This window comes from Sminthopsis crassicaudata, chromosome 4 (genome assembly GCF_048593235.1).
Source record: "Sminthopsis crassicaudata isolate SCR6 chromosome 4, ASM4859323v1, whole genome shotgun sequence".
Taxonomy (NCBI): Eukaryota; Metazoa; Chordata; class Mammalia; order Dasyuromorphia; family Dasyuridae; genus Sminthopsis; species Sminthopsis crassicaudata.
Window position 1 is genome coordinate 369455015 of NC_133620.1, and position 23900 is coordinate 369478914.

The window sequence follows — 23900 nt, forward strand, 5'->3', positions numbered from 1 at the left end:
CAGAGGGAAAATAAATGTTCAGTAAAGTAGAGGACTTTCAAGCATTCTTAATGAAAGGTCAAGAAAATAAGATTCAGGAGAAGCATTAAAAAATAAACAGGAAAAAGAAATAAAGGTATTTAATAAAATTAAATTATTTATATTCCTACATGGGAAGATAATAAGTGTAACTCATACATACTTTTTCACCTTCAGGGCACCTGGGAGTTTAGATAGACAAGGGGACACAGATGTGAGTTGAAACTAAGGGATATCTTAAAAAAAAATAATTAAGGGTAAAATGGAAGAAAGAGAAAGGGTGGAATAGAATGTCTTAAATGATCTCATGTAATAGAGGCAACAAAAAGCTTTTATGGCAGAGGGAAGGTGGTAGGTAGATGATGAATAAATCCTATTCTCCTCAAAATTGGCTCAAAGAGGGAATAATACATAAAATTAATTGGGAATAGAAATATATCTGACCCTAGAGGAATGTAAGATGGGAAGGGGATAATAGAAGAGTGATGATGCTAGAAAGAAAGGCAAAATATTTTTGAGGTGGTACAAGCTGAAAAAAAAGAATACAATAAATGGGATAATGAAGGTAAATAGAATGAAGGGAAATATGTTTAGCAATCATTATTGTGAAAAAAATTTGAAACAAATTTCTCTGATAAAAGCCTAAATTCTCAAATACATTGAGAATTGAGCCCTATTTATGAAAATAGGAGCCATACCTGAATTGATGGTCAAGAGATTTGAAGTTTTCCGATGAAGTGATCAAATTTCTATATGAGAAGGGTTTCCAAATCACATTCATTGGACGAATGCAAATTGAAACGATTCTGAAGTACTACCTCTCTCATTTATTGGCTAATTATTAGATTGGCTAATAGGACCAAAAAGGAGAATGATAAATGTTGGAGGGAATGTGGGAGGAAATGTGGTAATGCTGCATTTTTGGTGAAGTTGTAAACTGATTGAACAGTTCCACAGAACAATTTGGAGCTATGCCCAAAGGACTGTAAAACTGGGCATATTCTTGGACCTGCATTGCCAATAAAAATGGGGGGTGAGAGGGACTGATATGTATGGAAATACGCATAACAATTCTTTTCTGGTTGCAGGTAGTTGGAAATTGGGGGAGAGGGGTGGGGAGAATGCCCATCAATTGGGAAGTGCTGAGTGAATTGTGTTTTGTGATTGTGATGGAATAGTATTATGCAGTAAGAAATGATGAGCAGTATGGTCTCAGAAAAATCTGGAAAGACTTATATGAGCTAATACCTTGTGTGAAATGTAGTGTGTACAAATTAATAGCAGTATTGTAAGATGATCAGCTGTGAATGAGTTATCTATTCTCAGCAATATAATGATCCAAGTCAATTCCAAAGGACTTAATAATGAAAAATGCTATCCATCCTCAGACAAAGAACTGATGGTGTCAATACAGATTGAAACATACTTGGTTTTGCTTTATTTTTCTTTAGGGATGTGGTTTCTTGGTCTATGTTTTCTTTCATAGTGTGGCTAATATAAAAATGTTTTGCATGACTGTACATATATAACTTGTATCAAGTATCTTGTCTTCCCAATGAGGGGGTAAAAAGGGAGGAAAGGAAGGAATTTGGAATTCAAAAGTTTTAAAAATGAATATCAAAAATTGTTTTTGCATGTAATTGGGGAAAACAAAATACTAAGAATTTAAAAAAAAGTAAAATTTTTAAAAAGAACAAGGTTATATGGAGAAGCATAAAAAAAGTCATTATGGTAAGAATTGGACTCCTGGCTTAGGCAGAGATTTCTTTTTTTAGTAGAGGACAGTCTTTCCAAATATCCCGGTGATTATGACCCTGGGCAATAATTACAGAAGGTGAGTTAATATGGAAGTATATGATATTACTATTTAGTATCACTGTTAGTCATTATTTCCTAGTGGTCTGCATATTCAAGTATTGCTCCTATCTTTACTACTACTACTATCACCTCTATTTTTATTTATTGTTGGGGTTTTTTTCTGGTTATACATTTACATTAAAAATTTTTTAATACACATTTCTTTATGAATTGTGTAGGGAGAGAAAAATCAGAATAAAAGAGGAAAACCACAAGAGAGGAAAAAAAACAGAAGAAGAAGAAAAAAGTAATGAACATAGCATGTGTTGATTTACATTCAGTCTCCATAGTTCTTTATCTGGATGCAGATGGCATTTTCTATCCAAAGTTTATTAGGATTGCCTTGATTCACTGAACCGCTGAGATGAACCAAGTCTATCATAGTTGATCATTCCACAATCTTGCTGTTATGTGTACAATGTATTCCTGGTTCTTCTTGTTTTGCTCAGCCTCGGTTTGTGTAAATCTTTCCAGGCCTTTCTAAAATCAGCTTTTCATCATTTCTTATAGAACAATAATATCCCATTACTTTCATATATCATAATTTATTTAGCCATTCCCTGATTGATGAGCATCTACTCATTTTCCAATTCTTTGTCACTACAAAAAGAGCTACTACATTTTCTATGATCACTACTAATACTACCACACTACCACCACCATTATGACTGGTCTCCCTTACCACCATTAGCACTACTACCCTTCCTGGCTGTCAAAATTTTAGGTCTTAGATAAGAGAAGAATCATAACAATATATTTTTTGTTTTTATTCATATATATGTAGTCATTAGTAAAAACCAAAAAGGCTTCTTTTTCCCATTCTGCATACTCCATACTCGTTTGTTATCTCTTGAATTAGGAATTTGCTCCAACAGTGGAGATTGTTCTCTCAAAAGTTCACCATTGAGCTATCTACCTGTCATCTTTCACTCTTGACTAGGCCATCTTCTATCATGTTATAAGTTTTAATGAAATCTTTTTTTTTTCTTTTTTCATAGTATTCATATTTAGTCATATTGCAGCTTCCTCATCTTCCCCATCCTCATCACCATTGCCTTTTGTATATTAATTGTGTTTGTGTGTGTGTGTGTGTGTGTGTGTGTGTGTGTGTGTGTGTGTGTGTGTATGTGTCTATTGGGTAAATGGGAAGGTAGGCACCTTCCAATTTAGTCCTTCTTAATAGCAGTCTTCCTGGTAGCAGAGAGGAACTTGCCAAGTTCCCCTCCCTTCCTCTTGGCCCAGGTATGAGTTCCCACATTTTTGGGAAGATGAATTTAAGAGTTTGCTTATCTTTGGAGATTTTTGTTAATTCCATGACCCACCTATAATAAGGAGCAAACCCACACACATCCCGGATCATAGCTCTCACAAACTTGAGATATGTGGTCAAGCACCCATTTTGGTGACAGTATTTGTGGTTTTGAAATATTTTTGGTAACTTTGCAACCATTGTTGAAAACTACAACCATGGGTTATTGGCTGTCAATGGCTTGCAATACTTTTATAGCCCCAGTGACAGCCAAAACAGAAGAGAGGAGATAAATATTCATCTTTAATTCTTTGTTTGCAGTGACATTCTGTGTCAATGCCATCTAGCAACACTGGGAACATATTAGTATTGAAAGACAGGCCTTTTTTTTAATGGAAAACTTTGCAATTTCTGAAAGCAATTTATCTTACTTTCTTGCTTGAATATCAGCAGCTATGACCCATCCAATTGTCTATTTATATTGTCTGTCCTATATAAACATATTTTTAAGGAAGTTTTATAGAATATCCATCCAAACATGTATGAAAATCGGGGCAATACACATTTCCTCCATTTTATTTTGTAGATAGGCCAGAGTCTCTTGAGTATTTACAGAGTCTTTTCAGGAAGCTCTATAATGTATTGAGACTTCATGCAGTCAGCATAACTCTTCCAAACAAGGATGTCTTTCAAGACCTCATTATACATAATGATCAACTTGGACCTTATCCTAAAAAATTTCTTCATCACAATGGCAAATTACCTTTGACAAGCTTCCACCAGCAGCTTTATATGTTTCCTGATGCTTATCATCAAAGTTATTCAACATGACTATTTCTTTTATTAAATCTTCTGAGGAATCCTGAATGATTTTCATATGTGATTAGAAGACACTTTGAAATAATAAAAGCCTGCAAGGTTATGATTTTTTTCTGCCAAATCAAATGATTTTTCATAATCCATAAGCAATGTTGACACAGTAGAATCTCTCTTTACACATTTCAATTAATTTTTAAAGTAAGAATATACTTTATTTTTATACTCCATTTTTGAATTTTTCTTGGAAAGCTTATTCTTTATTAATGCCCTCAGTGCAGATTCTTTTAATTTATATGTAGATGACTCATAAAGATTTTGTATAGATGAGACAACAATTGTTCTTGCTTTTGGGGGTGGGGGAGCAAAAATAAGAAATGAGATTCTGTCAATGCTTTGAATGCTTTCCCCTTTTTTGAATACCTCATATATTGGTCTCTCATTGCCTTTACAATTGTAGACTTCCAGCTCTTTTTATTATACTTGGTCCAATCTGGCGACTTTCCCCATCTTTGTTCTGTTTGGTACCCTTTCTGCTTCTTCTATAAGGATGTAAGGATCTCCTTTCCTTAGTCAAAAAAAAACTTTTATTGAAATTTTTTTTTGCAAATCTTTTCACTTTCCCTCTGTAGTCCTTCCATTTTAACAAAGTCTTTTTAACAAATCTCTTTCTTTTTCTTATAACATGGACATTTTATAGTCCACATTGTGATTTTAATAGCAGTCTCTTTTGTGTTAATTTTTCTGAAAACTAGCTATAACTTTAATTTGTTGCAGTTAACTCTTAAGTTTTACAGGCTTTTGCCTTGTAAGCCCAGGACCCTGTCTTGGAAGCCACATTTCTGCTTTGTACTTTCATTTTGATATGACAGTCCTTGGCATATGTTGGTAAATTTTTACTTCTCTTCCTTTTCTCTAGGTGTGCCATATAGTCCTGGGTTTGAGACCTGCTACTCCAGAAGAAGAAGGACAAATAATTAGGTAGGTGTGGGTTTTTTGCGGCCAGCACTAGTGAGAGAGAGGAACAAGGAATGGAACAAAAGAGAAGAAACAAGCTGTTTGAAATAAGTATGTTGATTTGTTTTGGTATGTGCAGAGGCTGGTTAGAAAGAGAGAGCAGATATGGCCTGCAGCCAGGACACAACTGGTTTATCATTTCCATGCAGTGGTGGCAGCAGTGGAAAGAATATGTCAAATATGTAAGTATAATCGATCCATTCTTTACTTAACACCGTTCATGTTAAGATAAATTTACATAGCCACTACGTATTAATAAAAATTGTTAATTATATATTGACACACATATAATTCTTTCTATCTTGTGTAGAGAGAAACATTTAAATGAGAAAGTTTTTCTAATCTGTTCAAGATTTCAAATGAGGCTGACTTTAGACAATATCAAACTTCAGGCATTCTTATTGTCATTGTCCTTGTTAAAAGAAGGGAGCATAGAGCATGTCTGCTTTTCTAGGGGGATGTCACTTCATCTTAGAATATGCTTTTTTAAGCATAGGAGGAAGGCATATGAATTTAAAAGAGATTTAGAAATCATCTAATATTAAATTATTTTGCAGATAAAGTGACTTCCTCAAGAGAATTAAAAAAGGATTCTAATCTAATTTTACTCACTTGTAATGAAGTAGTTTTTGTTTTTGTTATAGGAATAATGAATGAGTGAATTTGTTTGTAATACCATTCAAATCAGTAGGCAACTGATTTGAAGAGCATATTTCTAGGTACTTAGTTAGCTAAGAAAGAACAATTTGGAAACAGCATTGCAATCAGCAAGGTTTTAATGAACTGGTACCTGTTTAGAAAGCACTATGTTAAGCAGTGAGATGGGAGAATTATATAATTTAATAAAGCAGGTTCACTGTCTTCAAGGATCTTACAGGCTACTTGAAGAAATAAGACCTAAATTCATATAACTATATATTATGCTGCATTGTATGATAAATGCATTATAAAGTTAGATATGTTATGTGAAGAGAGGTGGTTATGAAAGATCAGAAAAAGGTTAATTAGTAAGACATTTATTGGATTTTAATTTTAAAGGATGGATGGGAATTCAAGAGGAAGAGGAAAAGGAAGGCATTCTAGACACTGAAAATAGCAAGTGTAACAATTTTGGAAACAAGACACTAAATTGTTTATGACATAAAAGTATATGAAGGATTATGTGAGAATCAGACTGGAAAGAAAATAATACCAGATTCTGAAGGGCCTCAAATCACAGGCAGAAAAATTGAGGCAATAGAGAACCATTAGAAGGTTTGGAACAGAGATGCTATATGAGTTGATAGATTATTCAGGTTTTGCTGTGAAGAATGCATGAAGTAGTGGGGTAGAAGACTTTTGGCCAGGATGGCTGATACAACAGAAGCACATGCCTCACTCTTCTATGCTCCCACTCCAGCAAAAAACTGAAGTTTCACACCAGACTAATAATCATCAAGAATTATATTTAGAAACTACCATAAATAACTTCTTCTATCCAGAACTGCTTAGAAACTTTGCCCATTGACAATAAAAAAAAAAGGGTTTGTCAGAAAAACTCATGCAAAAACCAGGCTAATAAGCTGAGAACCTCTCAGTACACTTAGTGAAGGCCAGGTATAGACTGCCATTCAGGATTCATGTCTGGATACAACAAGATCTGAGGGCTACCCCAGGAAACCTTCCAAAGTGATCAGAAAGCCCAAGACTGGTAAAAAGCATAGTCAAGAGCTAGGAAGAGTCACAACAACTGATACAGTTATGAAAATATTCAGTCTTGTATAGGTCAGTTTTGTAAGAGTTCCAAAATCCCTAGTTCTCTGTTCTGAGATGAAATAGAGAATCCTGAAGATCTAGTGCTCTAAATTTCAAAGATATCTAGAGGGATCTATCCCTTATAAGTGAAGGAATTTAGGTGATCCAGATTAAGGCCAAGCAAGACCATTCAAAAGTGTAGGAGAAAGCAGCGCCTGGCCCTGGTAAAAAGACTTGAATTCATAAACTAACTCTTAAGTAGATGAATAAACCAAAGAAGACACTGACCAACATAAAAATCACTATAAATCTGGATATGCCTAAAAATCTAGCTTTGAAGGAGAGAATAAATTCCTAACAACTTTTAACAAGGATGACATGAATAATAAACAAAAGATTTTTCTAAAAAAAAAAAAAAAATTAAAATTAAAAAAACTAAAGAATTGAAAGAAAAATAGTTTAGAAAAGAAAGTAAAAAACCTTACCCAAGTAATGAACTCCCCAAAAACTTTTAAAGGACCAAACAGAAATAAATGACTTCATAACACATCAAGAAGCATTAGAATCAAAAAAGTTGAAAGTATCAAAAGGCTGAAAAAATAGAAGAAAATCTAAGATTTGATATCAAGAACAACTGACCTGCAAATTTGGTTGTGAGATATTTTTTAAATTATTGTAGTTCTTGAAAAACCATGATTCTTTTTTAAGATTTAGCACTGTTTCAAAAAATCATGAATAAAAACTGCCCAGATCTGTTAGAATTAGAAGGCTACATAAAGTTAGAATAAGTCCACCAATCACCTTCTTAAAGAAGAGTCCCAAGAACATCACAAGCAAAATTATCTTTTTTTTCCTGAGGCTGGGGTTAAGTGACTTGCCCAGGGTCACACAGGTAGGAAGTATTAAGTGTCTGAGACCAGATTTGAACTCAGGTCCTCCTGAATTCCAGGACTAGTGCTCTATCCTCTGCGCCACCTAGCTGCCCCATCGCAAGCAAAATCAAAAGCCATAATTTGAAAGTAAAAAAATGCCAGCAATATCTAGAAAAAAGAGCAATTCAAGTCTGAAGGAACTACATTTAGGATCACATGAGCCCTGGCTTTTTCTGCTATGAATAAGAAAGCTTGAATTTTTTTTTGTTGTTGTTTTTTAATATTTTTAAATTTTTCCAAATACATGCAAACAGTTTTTGACTTTCATCTTTGCAAAACCTTGTTTTCCAAATTTTTCTCCCTCCCTTCCCCCTCTCCTCTCCTTAGACAGCAAGCAATCTGATATAGATTAAATAGGTGCAATTCTTATAAACATATTTCTATATTCATCATGCTGCACAAGAAAAATCAGATCAAAAGGAGAAACTTTTTAAAAAATATGAGAAAAAAATAACCAAGCACACAAACAACAGCAAGAAAAGGTGAAAATATATGCTTTGATCCACATTCAGTCTCCATAGTTCTCTCTCTGGATGTTTCAAAAAGAAACACAAAAAAGCAGAATGATTTTGAGAGTAATGATTATAATTTATATATATATATATATGTATAATATGCACATATATTAAGCACTAATTTCATAAAACATTTTTGTGTTCTGCTGTATATATGGTTAATTTTTTTTTTTTTTTTTTAAATGAAAAGGAGGTGAGTGAAAGTGGGAAAATCCATAGATATTGCAGTAGCTACCTCAGGTGGTAGTTAAAAGTTATACTTGATTGGAAGCAGTGATAAAAGAAAGGAAGGATCAAATTGTGAGATTTTTTTTAAATTATTTTTACAGTTACATAGAAAAAAATTAATAAAGCTTTTTATTTTCAAAACATGCATGGATAATTTGACATTAATCCTTGCATAGCTACATAGAAATTTTTTTTGAATTACAAATCCTTGTCATTCCTTCCTTGTCATTGAGAAGGCAAAAAATTGTATATAGGCTACCCATGTTCAGTTATCCAAAACATATTTCCTTATTAGTCATGTTATGTGGGAAGAAAATGAAATAACCTTCCATATCACCTCTCCCTTTAAGAAAGCAAGAAAAATAAGGAAAGTTTAAGAAAGTATGCTTCAGTCTACATTTAGACCCCATCAGTTCTTTGTAGGTGAATAACAGTTTTCATAATTCCTTCAAAATTATATTGTTGAGAATACATGTGTGAGATTTTAAGGATTTGGATAATTAATTGAATATGATTGAGGAAAACGAGGGAAGGGTCAAAGAATCCCTGGCATTAAAGTCATTGAATGATAGTTCTAAGGACAAAAATGCTAAGATCAGAAGGAGGTTAAAAGGAGGAAGGAATAAAAATCTTTATACTGTTGAGTTTGAAGTGTTGGTAGAATTTCCACTACAGATTTTCTGAAGATAATTAGTGATGGCTCTGGGAGTCAGTCAGAGGAGAGATTAAAGCTAGAAATATCTTTTTGTGTCATTTAGATTTTTTAATGATTTTGAAACTTTAGGCTTCATATTCTTATTCATTTTCACATCAAACCTTAGAATTAGGGGCAGCTAGGTGGCGCAGTGGATAGAGCACCAGCCCTGAATTTAAGAGGACCTGAGTTCAAATCTTCCCTCAGACACTTAATACTTTCTAGCTGTGTGACCCTGGGCAAGTCACTTAACCCTAGCCTCAAAAACAAAACAAAACAAAACAAAAAAAACCTTAGAATTAGTGGTTATCCTTTTCCTGCTCATAATCAGGATCGAAGAAGGTGATTTACTCTTATGCCTTATTCATGGGTTACAGTCTAGACTATGATATTCCTTTCTTCATGTACGGGAATATATGACGGGACTCTCTCTTTTAACATTATATTCTTCCCTAGGTAGGGAAAAAGTTATAGCTGAAAATTGGAGTCCAGTCAGTTCTTCATCTGCAAATTCTGCCTAACCATGTACCCTCTACCTACCCAAAAATAAGTTTTATTGATATTTGTAATGTCATTTTCCCCTTACAAGACAAAAATAAAATTTTCTTCAGTACCTGAATCTGTATCACAGCTATTTTCAGAGCCACTTCTTTCATCACCTGTCTAGTGAACTTCCCATAAAGCAAAGGAAAAAAAATATCAAGTCAAATCAATGGACAAATAACCAGGTCTAAGCCTGCATAGAACACATTTTCTCTCCCTCCCTCTTTCCTTTCCTTTCTCATAACCAAGTATAACCAAATAACAGTGACCATTTCTAACTGTACATCATTCCACATAGACAATTCCTCACTTCTCTAATGCAATGAGATGCATTTCTATATTCCTTCTTCATGACCAAAGTTAATCTTTATAATTATATGACATTCAGCTTCGTTTTTATTTTCTTTTTATTTCCATTATCGTAATTTTGTTTTTTCTTGGTTCTTGCTATTTCACTCTTTAGCGATTCCTTTAAAGCTTTTCCATGTTTCTCTGAATTTTTCATATTTGCTATTTCTTCCATCACTTTCATGTATCAGTTTGTTTAGCTATTCTTTGATGTGCTTTCTTTGTCTAATCATTCTTTACTGCCATAAAAAGTGCTGGCTTTGATTTCTTTGTATATAAATTTCTGGGTCAGAGGCTAAAATCAGTTTAGTCATTTGTTTTGCTTAATTGTTAATTATTTTCTAGAACAATTGGACAAATTTATAGCTTCTTGACAGTATGCCTGTACTTGTGATCCCTATACTATTGTTTGGGTTTCTATTTTGTCATTATTGTCAGTTAATTAATAAACATTTACTACTGTCTGACAAGCACTATTCTAAGAGAGAAAAAGACAAAAAGAAAAAGACACATGGTTTGTTAAGTTTGCAGTTCTTTTGAGAAGGAAATCAGTGTAGTACAATGGAAAAGAATACCACATTTGAAATTTGAGAGACTTAGGTTCATTTTGGCTCTGCTCTTTGCTACATGTATGAATTTGGTCAAATCACTTTACTTTTCTGGGATTGGTTTTCCTAATTTGTAACATGAAGAGTTCTCTAAAATACCTTCCAACTCTAAACCTATGAGCCTATGCACTGTTTTGTGTCCTTGACACACCTATGGAAAAATGATTCTTATTCTCATGTGTCTGTGCCAGTACATATGCTACTTGTAGCAACTGAGATCAAAGAAAGAAATTAAAAGCATAAACATTAGCAAAGAATAGACAATTATCATTATTTGTAGGTGAAATGATGATTTTCTTAAAACTCCAAAGAATCAACAGAGAATTAAGACAATAGCTTCTATTGTAAATTGTTAACAGTATTAATAGCAATAGTATATGAATGAAATCCACTATTTCTATGTTATAACAACAGAACCCATGAAGAAATTTTAGAGAAATACTATTCAGAATCACTATAAAATGCATAAAATATCTGGGAATCAAACTACCCAGTCATATTCTGGACTAAATACAATTGTAAAGAAATGTTCTTTTCTTCCAAGAATATGATTTTTTCCATTAGTTCTTTACATCAAAGAATAGCTAGATCATTCTATGATTAGGCCAAACTAAGACCAATCCAAGTGATTCAGTGTTGGAGTTAGAGTTCAATGTGGTATTTGAAAACTATGAAATGAAATAAACACTATGAATAATAAGAGTACTGCCCATAATGTTTAAAAGAATATAAAATACTACATTACCTCAATGCTACATTCACTATGCCAAATAGCCCCACCAAGTCAGGATAACATTCTCTTAAGGCAATAGGAATGCTGATAAAATTTTCTATACCGTCTTTTCCCTGATTTGGGCCTTTTATTATTCTGTCTATAAGGAAGCCAAATCCCTCCACACTTCTATCCTATTTAGCCTATATAAAACGCAGAGAAAACAATATACAGAGATATACCTCTTAATCTTCTTTTTTTTGCTCCTTACCCTAGCAACTTTAATGTCTAACTGAAAAAAAAAATTGTTACAGATAATGTTAAAGTTTCTAAAAAAAAAAGTTAAAACTGACCAAAAGGAGAAGAGGGAGATTGGAAGAATTTGTTGAACAGTATTAGGAAGAATTATAAATAATGATTGCCAAAGCCTACATCAATAATTATAAAAAGCAGATATCTTTAAATAAAAATGACTTCTCTCTGAATACAAATCAATAATCAACACTCAAATGCACATATTAATTATCTTAATTATTGATTTCCATAATGAAATAAATGTTTATTATATTTGATAAACAGTGGGATCATGTAAATTTTGGCATGCTTAAGATGCTGGATAATATGACCTTTACTTTGAATTACTAAAGAATAGTCTATCTGCCTGATAAGTTATTCACCATTTATGTGTTGGTTCTTAGTACAATGTCTAATAGGTTTACTAATTTTATCTGATAGAAGGCTAATAGGATTTATATAGTGGTAAAATCGTTTTATGAATTCCTAAATGGAAGGAACAGAGGGCAAGGGAATTATTGTTTACACTGGAAAATAAGCAGTTGCAGCTCAAAAAGTGATTTATTCCAGCTTGCTATGATCCACTTGGGGTTTTGAATACTTGATTGTTTCTCTGTTCACTAGGTTCTAATTGATGTCTTTCCTTTATAAAATAAGCTAGGCTCTCCACACCCCAAGTTAGTGAAATCTCTTTCTATAGAAATGTAAATGGAGATAAATGGGGCAATCTCTTTTGTTCTGTCTGATATGTTTGTGTATGTTTCCTATTGCTGGAGGCTTTCAGAAAAATTGAATGACACTACCTAGATTCTTTGATGCTAATAGATTCTAAAACATAAAAATCATAAAAGTTGGCAATTAGGAGAGTCATTTGAATATATCTTCTTCAATCCTTTTGATTCCTAATGGAAAAACTACAGCCAAGAAAAAGTTAAAGGATTTCCCCAAAGTTACTGACTGACCTAGGCTCTAGAACCCAGGTTGCATATGAGTACTTCTGCTATACTACACTACTTCCCATGTTGCTTAATCATAGTTTTAATGTACCTCAGGAATATAAAATTGACAAAATTCTGAAAAAATGGGGAAACTATATTTTAATTACAGAATTTGGTTCTCTTGTAAATAAGGCCTTAAAAGACTCAGTATTGATAGAAAATTCATTTAAAACTGTGCCAGGCACTGGAGATACAAAGAAAGCAAGAAAACCAGCACTAGTCCCAACTTCTTACATTCATATATTTATTATGCTAATGGTAGAAAGACAAAAAAGAGCCAAGAATCCTTCAGTTCAAGTAAGTGGAAGCATGTATACAGATAAGGAACACCCCCCCCCCCATTTGTCTTTCTCTCTCTCTCTCTCTCTCTCTCTCTCTCTCTCTCTCTCTCTCTCTCTCTCTCTCTCTCTCTCTCTCTTTCTCTCTCTTTCTCTCTCTTCCTCCTTCTCCCCCTCGAATAACTATAAGGGGAGGGGAAGAAGAAGATCATAGTAAAAGGGGCCAACATTCAGGATAAGCTTTGGTTAAACCAAATTTTGATGAAAGGGAAGGAATTTTAAGAGGTAGAAGTGAAAGAGTGCATTCTCAAACATAGACAATTTGGACAAAGGCATAAAAATCATTCACAGAAAGAACCTGAAAATATAGAATGTGTTAAAAGGAATAATATAAAGGCAGAAGGTGGTGTTTTAAATGCCAAACAAGGGAGTTGTATCTCAGAAATAATAGAGAGCCACTGATGCTTCTTTAATAAAAGGAATAAAATCAGTTTACCAATTGTGCAAGAGAAGAGAAACTGGATATGGGAAACCAGTTATGTGGCTATATCAAAAATTCAGGGGAAAAAGTGATAAGGGTATGAATTAATGTAGTTATAGAATAATTGTATTAGAAGGAATGGATACAACAGATGTTGTAGAATTGAATAGTGGAATAAGAAAGATAATATAGTCAAGGATGATTACAAGATAGATAATCTGGTTAAATAAAAGGATGGTTGGTCCAAAATATCTAATAGGCAGTTGGTAAAAAAGCACTGGATCTCAAGAGAGAGACTGAGGTTGGTTATTTTGATCTAGGATTTAAAGATGTAATTGAGGGATAGTGAATACCTCCACAATGTGGTAAAGTGAATAGGGCACTGGCTTTGGAGTCAAAGGATCTTGGTTTCAATCATGCTTCTGTCACTACTTGTCAAGTTGTCTAACCTCTATAGTACTCAGTTTTCTTATTTGTAAGTTGGGTGGGGGAAGTTTGAGAGGTTGGGGCATTGGATTAGGTGGTCTTGTACCCTTGCAGTATAAAATCAGTGGTCTGATGTGGGAGATGTCCAAGGCTTAACAACACACACACACACACACACACACACACACACACACACACACACACACACACCTGAACTAGACAGTACAACATAGATGATGATACAGCAAAGACTGAAAATGAGCATCCAGGCAGATACTTAAGGAACAAAGAGGAGCTATGTCACAAGTTCCAAGAAATTGACTTCATGTGCTATAAAGAAATATCAAAATTTGAAAGAAATTTTATGTAGGGCAAGTTATAAGGTATAGTAAGGAATACAAAAGAAATGAGTAGAGTCCTTGTTCTTGTAGAGGTTATTAATGTTTTTATGTATAAGAATGACTTGAGCTGACCCCATTTAGCTACAAGTAATTTTATAATCAATAGTTCAAAGTCATGTGATTGCCTGTGGCTTTTTTCCTTTTTCAATCCTTTCTCCACATCTTGGTGGTGTCAGGATTCTCATCCTGTTGTGATCGAACCTGCTTCTGTTCTGAATGGAGGGAAAAATTCACTCGGTGCAGCAGTACATCCCATGGAGCAGGGAGATGAAAGAATGGGTGGAGGTCTTAATTATATGAGTCCCACAGAAGAGAAGCTGTCTGACAATATTTCTACTGCATCAGAAGCTTCAGAGACTGCTGGCAACAGTAAGCATAATGTTTTATTTCTAGAGGGATTTATTCTGGGTCTTACATTAATGAAGTCTACACTGTAAGAAATACTAAAATAAGGACAACAAGTCATAATCCTCCTAAGTCAGTTGTAGCTATAAATATAACAGTTGAACAACAAAATTCTTAAATTCTTTGTTACATTTTTATTTAACTACAATTTTCCATTGTTTTTCACTTTTTTTATTGCCTTGTCTCTTTATAGTATATTACTCTTAGGGTAATTTATTTTTAATCTATAGATGTTAGATTTTTAGAAACAAACTTACAAAATGTAAGTTTTGTATTTGGTATTCTGCCTTTTTTAGGATCTATTGATCTTACAGTTAATTCTCAGGCAAGTATATCTTAGGTTATTTTCACCTCTAACAGCGAAGATCTTTGACAGATTTGTGGGAATTGTGTTTTTTAAATACAATGACAATATAATTTCATTTGGCCTTGTGACATTGAGACCAAACAAAAATTGCTATGTTGGTTATATTTGACATTTATATAGTACCTTAAAATGGGCTTAATACCTAAATATATTATTTCATTTTACTTTCATATCTTAGATATTCCAGAAAGAAAGTAACATACTCATTGTATTTATTTTCTAGAAATTTATAAGACAGTATTGATATGGATACAGATAGATTTAACATATTAAATCTATATAATCTTGGATAGTAAAGCTGTCATTACTTGAAAACTGTATTTAAATTCATGTTTTTGTTCAAAGTGAAGTCAAAATAAGAAAAGATCCCATCCTTTCTTTCCTTCATAGGTTTTCTATATTCTGGCACCCCAGGGGCAGATATGTGTTTTGCTAGACAACACAACACTTCAGACAATAATAATCAGTGTTTACTTGGATCCAATGGGAACATCTTACTACAACTCAATCCACAGAAACCAGGGGCTATTGATAACCAGCCTTTGGTAACTCAAGAACCAGTCAAGGTAAGTAATTTGACATCTTAAATGTTAACTTATGAAAATGTTTTCAATTTATTCAGTTAGTCAACAAGTTGAAATGTTTTTAGAGTGGACATCTAAAGGCGTTAATAGAATTCTAAAGACTTTTAGCTACATATATATATATATATATCAAATACACCAAAAAATAGTTTGTACTTATTTGTAAATGCACAAATTAAAGTTTTACGTAATTTACTTTGTGATTATAAGTGATTTATTTTGGAGGCAATTATTTCTCTTAAAAACTAAAAACTTTGCCGAACCCCATGAAACCAGCCTTAGGAATTTGAACTGATTATTTATTTATTTCTTGTTTTTATTAATTTATTTATGGGCAAAGTAAAACAATCTTCCCCTAGCCTGCTGAAAAATAACATTCATATATTCTATCTTTCCTACAGGCTACATCTTTAACACTAGAAGGGGGACGCTTGAAACGAGCTCCACAACTGATCCATGGCAGAGATTATGAAATGGTCCCAGAACCTGTATGGAGAGCGCTTTATCACTGGTATGGCGCCAATTTGGCCCTTCCTAGACCAGTAAGTATAGCTGTTAGTTCCTTTCATTCTCTTCCAGAATGGGTATAATGGTTACTTTCATTAAAAGATACGTGGGTTACTTTCCTGTCTTCTCATTAGACACAAGCATATTTTCACCTCATTGAAGTAGCACTTCTACTGCTATATATTGCTGATATAAAAGTTGAAAATTTCCTTCTCAAGCACTTTTATTCTCATTAGATACAGACACCAGTAACAGGAACTAGAGCTAGTGCTGTTGTGAAATGTCTTTTTGTGGCATCTAGGCAGGGAGAATAGCCCAGAGCATAGGACTTTCATCATAGTCCTGACTGCGATTCGCAGGTGGTATTAGGGAACTCTTGTCATGTCTCTGGGCCCCAGTTTTCTCATCTATAAAATAATGAGAGTTGGAATAAATACCTTTTTAAGGAGTCTTCCAGCTTTGGTGGTTTTTCGGTCATTTTTCTTAAAATAAATATTAGACAAACAATTTGTCAGTAGTATGTAACTGTTTTATGTTCTAGAAATCTTGGGAACTTGACCCTACTAAATTGTTTTCTGCCTTGTTCCTCTTCCCCTTTCTTTTTTAAGGCATACTGTCATTTAACTTTGAAATTAGAATATGTGACATGAAAATATTAATGTTTTGTCTATATCAACAAATTTAATTATGATAATAAAAGAAAAGCCGCATTTGGTTGTAACTCCTTAGTACCCTAGAGGCTTAGTGTGACACTGTTCTGAGGGTTTGTAATTGCCTTAGTAAGTGAGAGAAGATGACCTTCTAATAATATATTTGTGTTACATCAGTAATTTTATCCTTTTGTGTTGATATCTAGGCTAGATCTCCCAATAGTTATGTTGTTATATGAAGGTTTTGTATAATATGAGTTTAATCAGCAAATGTATTTAGTGCCTTTTCTGCAGTACATTGGAGATACAAAGATAAAAGATTACAGATGACATGTCTTTATGGAACGTTTTAGAATCTTTTATATTAATTAACATAGAATGTGATCATTAAAAAGATGGATCCAAAATCCTAGGTAAAAAATAACTTTAGCAAGAAGAAATTACTTTCAATTGAGGACATCAAGGAAATTCTTCATGTAGTCTGTATAAATGGTATGGTTGCATTTTTCTCCTTCTTATCTTCCTCCCTGTAATAATAGTTATGGACAATAAAACCTTGATATAACATTCTGTAAATAACATGCTAGTGAACTTGGATGGTAGCCGTCATAGTATTAATCTTTTCTCCTCGAACCTATTAAAGTTCTATTTTATTTGACATTCCGGACATCTAGATTTTATATGTTCTCAAAATATTGTATCTCTAAGCCTTCTTTGATCTTCACAGAAAATATTTCTGTTTTTCTTTTCCTGGGGACATCTTGCATTTAGATTGGATTTTTGTAATGAAAAGTATATTATGAAAAGTTTGTATTTGGAATCAGGAAGAACTGGTATCAAATCCTGCTTTAAACTATTTAACTGTATGATATTGGACAACTTCCTTAACTTTTCTGGCCTCAGTTTCCTCATCTATATAAAAAGATTGTTCACTTCATTGACTGTTGAAGTCCCTTCCAGTTTTAACTTTTTCACCTTATGTTCTTGTGATATTTTTTAACTAGCCAAAATACAATTTTTTAAACATTCATTTTTACAAAATTTTAAATTCCAAATTTTTCTCCATTCTTCCTTCCCTACCCTTTTCCTAAAATGATAATTTGATAAAAATCATACATGTACAATCATATAAAAGATAGTTCCATATTAGTCATGTTGTTTTAAAAAATAAAACAAAAACCACACACACCCCCAAAAAATAAAGTAAAAGTAGTATGCTTTGATTTGCATTCATAGTCCATCAGTGCTTTTTCTTGGTGTAGATAGCATTTACCATCACGAGTCCTTTGGAATTGTTTTGAATCATTATGTTGTTGAATAGAGCATTTAGTTGATCATCATACAGTGTTTTTATTCTTCTGGTTCTATTCATTTCACTTTTGTATTAGTTCATATAAGTCCAGTTTGTTTTTTTTCTGAAATCTGCCTGATCATCATTTCTTATTGCATAGTCATATTCTGTATTCCTTTACATTCATATATCACAGCTTGTTCAGCCATTCCTCACTTCATAGACATCCTCTCTATTTCTGTGGTATTTGTTACCACAGAAAGAGCTGTTATAAATATTTTTGTTCATGGAGGTCCTTTTTCCTTTTTTTAATGATCTCTTTGGGATACAGATTATAAGTGGTATTGCTGTATCAAAGGGTAGGCACAGTTTGGTTGCCCTTTAGCCATAGTTCCAATAGCTTTGGAATGATTGGACAAATTCACATCTCCACCAACAGTGCATTAGTGTTCTTTTTCTCACATTGTTGTGATCTTAAAACTAAAGGCTATAATTCTTGCTGAGAGTGTCAGATTAAGTGTTCTTTTCAGTGAGTCATTGTTGAACACTGGTGAGAATAATGGTTGGCTTGAACAGATTAACAATATTTGTTCTTTTATCTTCTAAATTTAAAAAAATTAAGAACTTATTTGAATCAAAATAATATATAAAAATATTTTAACCTTCCCAAATTTAGGAATACTAAATACCAATATTCTTTCCAGATAAAATGCTTTATTATAGTTGAAAATGACTAATATTTATCCTTGGACTTAATCTATAGGGAAAAATAGTTTACAAATGAAGATACTTATTTGAATCTATTATCTAGATCTCCTAGATGACATTCTAAGAAGTACTTGGAGGAAAATAGTAGCATAGTAGTAACTAAAAAAGAAATGATTTTGTTTTGAAAAGTTCAGTAGTGCAACCTATAATTTGGTCATGAGATCCCGGAAAGTAAAACATGTTTATTATAAAAATAACTTTTTTAGTAGTTCAGACTTTGCTATAGATTTGTTATTACGTGATTTAATTCCTGCAGATTTTATAGTAATAGTGGTTTATCAAAATTCTGCCTGGGCAGAGATTAGGGGTAATTAGGGTGGATTTATTGGGTTTTCAGTCATAGATGCTTGCTTAGGAAGAGAGGATTTTTCATTAGTATATAGCATTCTAAAGAAGAATTGATGTGGATGTCCACCAGATTAATTTCTAGATTTATGATTGAGTTGAAAAGAGATAGAAAACAAATATGAAAAAAAAAAAAAAAAAAAAAACAAACCCAAAAACCAAAACAAAACCCAAATATGCAGAGTAGTCTAAAAAATAGTGCTGGTGGTTTATAATTTATAGCACTTTTTATATCTCATTCATTAGTGTTCCCTCATGGTTTTCAGAAATGTACTATTAAAGGAGTTTTTTAGTTCTCTGCAAACAGAAAACACCTGGTCATTTGTGGCTATTAGAGATTTTACAACATTTCAGTTTGCAAGATTTGCAATAGATTCCTGTTATTACAAAATTCTGAATTGACAACATCCTACCAAAATTGCTAATAGACTTCCATTTTCAGATTCTAGATTATATATTTGTAGCTGGAAAAGCTCATCAGTCCAAACTCCTTATTTTATTGCAAAGCAATTGGGGTTAAGTGACTTGCCCAATGTCACACAACTGAGGCTAGATTTGAATTCAGGTCCTTTTGACTTCAGAATCAGTACTCTATCCATTAAGCCACCTAACTGCCCTTAATTCCCTTATTTTATCCTGATCCTAGGATCATCCCTGAAGATGAGCTGATTTGCCCACATAGGAATTCCATAACATAGGAATTCAAACTCAAATGTCACATTTGAACTCAGATCTTTTGAAACTAGAGCTGTTCCTTTTGCCATTATATCACTGAGCCTCAGGGGATCTTGTGCCTCTTCTCTGTGTAAATTGTGTCAGTAATTGTGGTAATATCTTTGTGAAGCAGGTTAGGAAATCATCTTGGTGAATGAAAAGTTATATGTTAAATTTTTTTTTCTTTTTTTTTAAGGCTGAAAGTTTTCTGTTTAAAAAACTTTGTTTTGTGATCTTTTCAAATATGTTTCAAATTTTACCATAAAGAGATGAATTATGTAAGAACAAATGTTTTAAAGTCACAGTTCTAAGAAACTTTTAACACAATGACTGGGGATATTTATTGTATATCTGCATAAATTGTAAGCTCCATGAGGTCTAGAATCTTATGTTGTAAAAGTTTGTATCATAAACAGTGCACAGCCTGAGCACAACCTATCACAGATAAATTACTTAAATTTTGATGAAGTAGTAGCACTGACTTGTGTTGCCTACTCTTATTCCCAGATTTTCTCTCTTTTGTGGCCATGTGGAATCTTAGAGTAACTTAGAGAAAATCTATTTTTGAATTATTGAATCTCTTTAGCCTTTGGTAAAATCAGAAATTGCCTTTCTGTAGCTGGATAATTGAAATCTTACCTCTCTTCCTCTCACCCCACTCCCAATTGTTTTCTCACTTAACTTCAACAGAGGACATTAAATTTAGTAAAAACTTTGTTCTATTCTTTTCCTATTCCCATGATGCTTTCATATGTTGTTTTTCTCTTATCCTTTCTAAATATCACTCAGTCATCAATACCAAATTCCCTCTTTGAATTATTGGTCTTCTTTGTACATTTAATAGCATTATCAGAATATTTCTGCCTCTTTTTTTGTAAAAAATGAGTTTTACATGGGAACATCTTTGAATTCATATCTAGATTCTGCTGCTCTTTATCTCTTCACAATAGCTTTTATTAGCTCTCATTATCTTTTTTTCCTCTTCTACTCTTTAGAAGTTTAGTTGTTCCTTTAAAAATTCCTTAAGAAAATCATTTCACCTCAATCCTAAAGTGAAAAAAAAAGTAACATAAGTCAAAACCCAGCAAATCATGAGTGCCCATTTCTCCTTGGCCCCTAAGACTCGGAACAAATTCCAAGGTATAGGGGATTAGAGGAGATTGTCCTACAAATGAATTTCTACCCCACAAGTAGTCTTTCAGTGCCTATTTAAGATGTTTTTCCCCTACTGATTTATGTGTAAAGTTCAGTTTGTATATAGTTCTCATTAATAGCAAATGCTCATTTATTTTCATTTTCAAAATACTAGGTGATCAAGAATAGCAAAACAGACCTCCCAGAACTAGAATTGTTTCCTCGTTATCTTCTCTTCCTGAGACAACAACCTGCCACCCGGACTCAGCAATCTAACATCTGGGTGAATATGGGTATGATGAGCCTGAGAATGTTTCCTCAACATTTACCTAGAGGTAACTTAAGAATGCAGCAAGAATACAGTATATTTTCTGAAAAAAAAGTGAAAAGCAAGTTGCTCCAAGTCTGGTGCCACTGTGCTGATAAGCATTTCCATCTGCTTTCATGCAAAGTCATTAAATATTCTAATATATGGGGCTTAGATCTAAGATCATGCGCAAGTATGGGTTAGAAAAGGAAGCACAGCAGATTCAAAGCTGAAACAGGGTCAAGTTGTACAAGCATTTAAATGTTTCTTAATAATAATAATATCTATCTTCCAGACTTGTTTTAAAGTGCTATAAAAATGCTAGTATTATATCCCCATACATGTTATGATAAATCCATGGTGCCTCTGAAGACATCTACTGATCTCTAACTATTTAAAATTTTCCCACTCTATCCATAGGCAGAGCTCAGTAATCCCTTTGGCAGTAGCACTTTGAAGTACTAAGGATAACACCTGTAATTTCTTGATGCTAGTTAAGATTCTGTAGCAACAAAAAATTTTGTTCTTGGTCAGTCTAAACATTAGTCAAATTAACAGGATAATCTAGATTGAGAGAAGTCCTGTGTTTAAACTTGAAACTTGTATACTGTCATTGATAAATAAGTATAGTGCATTCTCTTAGATCACTCATCATATCAGATTGATTTTTTAAAAATGTTAAACATATGAAAAAACATAAATTCCAGTGTATTATAGAGGTCAAAAGACACATTTGTGGTGATGGAAGTTAGAGATTTTTTTTTTTTTTTTTAAAGTCCCAAGCATATCATAAACCTGTGTAAATATTTTCCCATTTTAATTTATAGCATTTAATAGATGCCATCTTTACTATTGTTTAAGATCAAAATTAGCACAACAATCTACTATGTTTTTTTCATTAGAGAAAGAAAAGCCCTAATAACATTGTTTAAAATAGACAATCATCTAATCCCTTTAATTTTTGTGTCAGGTCATAGATTCACAAGGCTTTTTGTTTAGTCAGAAGATTCATGCAAAAAAATACTATTGTCTAGCTATTGTAATTGTCAATTTTTAATATCAGTGATAGGCATAATTTACTTTTATTATTTACCCTGCCAAATAAATGCTATTCTAAAGTTGAGAAGAATTGTATTATGAAACAATCTTTTGAATTGAGTTGGCAGACTTTGGATTTTACTTAATTTACCAGGAATTCATGTTATAGGAACAAAATTCAATGGTAAAATTAAATATAAGGTGAAGGCTACTTTTGAATTGAGTACAATGTAATTACTATCTCAAAATTTTGAAACTCCAGAGAATGATATCTAGATATAAAACTTAATTAAAAGTGACTTTCTATATTATATGTAAAGGCCTCTCTACATATATCATCCCTTTTGGAGGTCAGTTTATATTAAAGTTTCCCTTTAAGAAGATTTCAGATGAAGGGAAACAGTAAATATCAATAAAAGTTATTCTGTAGTATATATTGACAAATTGTGCTTTCATTTAACTTTCTGTCATTGAATGGTTATCATTGGCCTTTTGTTGCACAATCCTATATTTTTTTCTGTCAATTGAGAATGGAAATTTAGAGTATACTGTATTACTCGTTAGTAAGATTTCTTTACAAAATCTTGTGCTGATCCTAGATTTTTGCTGCTTTTATAAATTCTGCTAGATTAGTGAAAGCCAACCAAAGACATAAAATTACATGTAATCAGTGGCTGCCTGCTTGATGAGTTATACTACTAGCATCCAAATAATTTTTAGTATTTGGCTTATGACTATGGAGATTGTTTGGTGTGGACATTGGAAAATGCTTCTGATTTTTATTAATGGATAGTTTTGATGTGCCAAATTTGTTTTTAATTCAAAATTTTGCTCCGCACTAATTATTTGTTAAATCAATTATTAATCTTGTTGAAGTTTACAAGAAACTGCTTTCTTGCTGTAATCTTATGACTAATCCTCTCATCTCTAATTGCAGAGATTTGCTCTTTTTCTTTAAGAAGTTATCCTTTGCTATCTGAAGGTAAAAGGAGTGCTTTATTTTTTGTTGTTGAGAAATTTTTAAACTTGGTTTTGCTATTTTTTACTATAAGATTCCTAATTTTTTCACTCCATTTATTATTGTTGTTTAATTATTTGATTATTCCTTTTGAGGTTGTGGATGTTAAACACAACTATTGTTTATGACTTAGTCATACTCTACATTACAGAAAATACTATGGGTAGTGTATTTTGTGCAAGTGAATTCTTTTAACATGATGTGCATGCTTTGGGCATAGTTTTCCTCAGTTTTCCCCTTATCTGGTTAGCTGTTCATTAAACAAGCTATCTAGTGCCATTGCTAGAACCTTTATCTGTATAGAGGGTTAATGTGATATATTAAAGAATTAATATTAAGAATCAGAAACTAGAATCATAGTCATCTTCAAGAGAGAAAACACTGATATACTGAAGTTACATTTTTATTTTTAGTTGTAGAAAAATTAATTTTCAGAAGGAGAGTAATAAATTTTGTGGGTTTTATATACATAGATAGATAGATAGATATAGATATAGATATAGATATAGATATAGATATAGATATGGAGGTTACGTATCAGGTAGATTTTGTTAATTAAGGGTTTTTGGTTTTGTCTTTTGGTAATGTAACTTTCATATAATGTTTATTAAAAGGTTAATAAC

The 23900-nt window shown here is 32.6% G+C and overlaps 1 protein-coding gene across 1 annotated transcript in view; it reads left to right on the top strand.

The window, feature by feature from the left end:
- USP32 (ubiquitin specific peptidase 32) overlaps nucleotides 1-23900 on the top strand; it is a 218945-nt gene that overhangs the window by 140408 nt on the left and 54637 nt on the right. Inside the window, 6 exon segments of the mRNA XM_074262000.1 lie at nucleotides 4860-4921; nucleotides 5037-5139; nucleotides 14326-14518; nucleotides 15312-15487; nucleotides 15907-16047; nucleotides 21090-21207. Coding sequence (XP_074118101.1) covers nucleotides 4860-4921; nucleotides 5037-5139; nucleotides 14326-14518; nucleotides 15312-15487; nucleotides 15907-16047; nucleotides 21090-21207 — 793 coding nt within the window.